The sequence below is a fragment of the Vollenhovia emeryi genome, unplaced genomic scaffold (genome assembly GCF_000949405.1).
Source record: "Vollenhovia emeryi isolate VEMERY1.0 unplaced genomic scaffold, V.emery_V1.0 DF942760.1, whole genome shotgun sequence".
Classification (NCBI taxonomy): Eukaryota; Metazoa; Arthropoda; class Insecta; order Hymenoptera; family Formicidae; genus Vollenhovia; species Vollenhovia emeryi.
In genome coordinates this window covers 1-2778 of record NW_011963606.1, presented here as the reverse complement: position 1 = coordinate 2778, position 2778 = coordinate 1, and the positions used below count along the sequence as shown (strand labels likewise).

The 2778-nt window shown below is 29.9% G+C and overlaps 1 protein-coding gene across 1 annotated transcript; it reads right to left on the bottom strand.

The window, feature by feature from the left end:
• Positions 1 to 1511: 1511 nt before the first annotated feature.
• LOC105567769 lies at positions 1512 to 2142 on the bottom strand. Its single transcript, XM_012022887.1, has one exon. The coding sequence runs from the start codon at positions 2089 to 2091 to the stop codon at positions 1849 to 1851; it is 243 nt and encodes an 80-aa protein (XP_011878277.1). The 5' UTR covers positions 2092 to 2142; the 3' UTR covers positions 1512 to 1848.
• Between the last annotated feature and the right edge of the window lie 636 nt (positions 2143 to 2778).

The following is a 2778-nucleotide window of genomic DNA, read 5'->3' as shown; positions in this document are numbered from 1 at the left end:
CGAAGTCAACAAGAACTTTCTATCAGGTATTTTCTTGTAACAACTGAAGAATTGTGCACATTATCTCATATTTAATATTTTCAAATAAGATTTCTCACCCAAATAAGAAAAAGACATAGTTATGAAGAGAATGAAAAGAATAATATGTTGATTCCTGTTTAAGATTTTTTTACTAAGAGCTAACCATGGAAATTTGTATTGGCTCATTCTGTGTATACGTGTGTGTATGCATGTAATATTTTATATGTATATAAATAAATGCACATTCTTGTTTATTATCGATTTAAACAGTATTCGTTCCATGTAGTTTTTTTTTACGCAGTTGGAAATCGCATGAATAAAGTTTATCAATTTAAAAAAAGATGTAAGAAAAAGCCCATGTGTATCACAAAAATACCTATTTTGCATATTTGCACAAAAACAATAACAGAAGTTGAGGGAAACAAATTTGAAATATTATTCATTGTCGCTGTACTTAAAAGCAATCAACTCACTGGTTATACAAAGTCGTTATTTGCATAATAACAGAGAAACTAATGAAGATTATTAATGAAGGAATTAATAAAGGAAGGAAGAATGGACTAAAGGAACAATCACCTGATTAAGCAAAAGAATAATTAATGTTTGCTAATAATTTCAATTTGACATATGAGTAAATATGGAGATGTTACATATGAAACATGAAATATTTATACACGCAAAAGGACACTAGGCTTGATAAATATCTTGTAAATAATTATACGATAATAGTGTGTTGTGTGAGCTATACGAGCAATGTTGTAACGCAGAGTGCTTGTATATTGGTATGAATGTCTGATATAAGTGATTTATCAAATAATTAATTGATTTATCCCGAAAATATGAGATGGAAGTTGAAAATGTAATTAGTATGAATTATTATGTATGAACTTAATATGAATTCCGTTTTCTAATAACTTGCATCGTCTTATTTTATTTGTACTTTTGTTACATCGCATATAATGCCCCTCCCCCTCGCTCCAACGTGAATCTTGTATCTCATTTATAAAACTGTGATTTAAGAATAATTCAGAATACACTTTCGCAGAGAGAGCTAAAGTCTGTTTTAGTATCAGCAAACATTTTGACTCTAGATTTTTTATTTTGCAATTTAACGTCCGACGACTTTCGTAGTTAAATTTTTTCCACTGCAGTTCCAATTGTGCTTGCATATTCGGAATTTCCGGTTCTATATAGAAAAGAGTCTATTTAGAAATGAAAATTGTCTGAAATTATATAATATATATATGAATACTAGTGCATATTTTACGCACGTTACACGAAGAATTTTTCTCTCTTTAGGATTAGGGCCCAAATTGTTGCATGGTTTGAAACTTTTTGATGATTTTATCAGTGCTCTTGTTACGATTAGCCATGGATTTCGATATGCACATCTTTGAATCGTCTCGGGTATAATCCAGTTTTGCGGCAACACTATTTCTTTATGATGATAATCTGATTGCGGTGGAAAGTATTCATTTGGAATGATACAATATTGTGATATTAAATAAGTAAACAAAGCTAAACAATATTGTTCATAATGTCCCAGGTTTTCAAAAATATAAATATTATTTTAACAACGTAATGCAACTATATTGTATACATTTAATGATATAATTATATTATAAGTAACGAACCCTTTTGAAATTCCTTTGAGTAATCTAGTTGATACGTGGTCTTCATTGATTTCATCTTCTCGCGTACTATTACGTTGTCATCTGGCACGATTTCCGGTAGAGTATTTTTTAAATGGGGAAATTTGTCGCGTATCTGTATTTTTGATGAGGTACACACAATTACAATGATATATGATGACGATTATAAAAAGATTTATATTTTTACTCTATTTAAATTGTCTACTGGATCTTCGCTTCGTTCATTCTCAGGTAGAGATTGATTTTCCAATTGCGTGTTCAAATATTGTTTGTACGGTCTGTTCAAGACGTTCGAGGATGATGTATATTTTGGTAATAATTTGTACTTGTAAGTCCTTTTATATTTCTTTTCGAGATAATCTTTCTTGTAGACTGTCACGAAATCTCGTGAGTCTTCAATATCGTCGATCACATCCATCACGTTAAGTCGAGCAATTCATTTTGTACAGAGATTTGGCAGGCAATTAATTTTATAGAAAACTTTGTAAATGTTATTAGCGGAATTATTGGCTGTGTTTAACAAAGATAATAGTCGTGTAATTGCTGAAATGTATAAACGTGTTTGGTTATTAGTATGGAATTCAACAAAACTTCAGGTATCACAAAACGGCTGATTTTTGCTGAATATATCTATTCGCAACGACATTATATCGTAACGATATTTCTATTTATCGCAATGGCATTTTCTCGACGTAAACATGAAAAGATTGCTGAGAAAAAAAAACGATCAACATTTAATTTTATTTCAAAGTTTCAAAGATGTCTCTTTCAGATATCTTGTTAAAAAATTGTCTAAAAATTATATTTTCAAGACTTTTTGAAAAGATGCCTGAACATGATCTTTTATAAGACTTTTTTGTACTATTAATCATCTACATTATCGACTACAACATTGATTATTTTGATGAGAACGTATTAAAAATGTTTGCTTAAAACCTAGTACTCTGATATTTCTTATTCAATGTTATAATGATACAATTGAAATCTTTTCGGAAATTAGCAAAAGGAATACAAGATAGGAACTAGAATCAATTATTGATTAAAACAAAACTTATAAAGGATTTAAGAGGATCCCCCAAGGTCGAGGCCTTTGATGGTGTGCGCC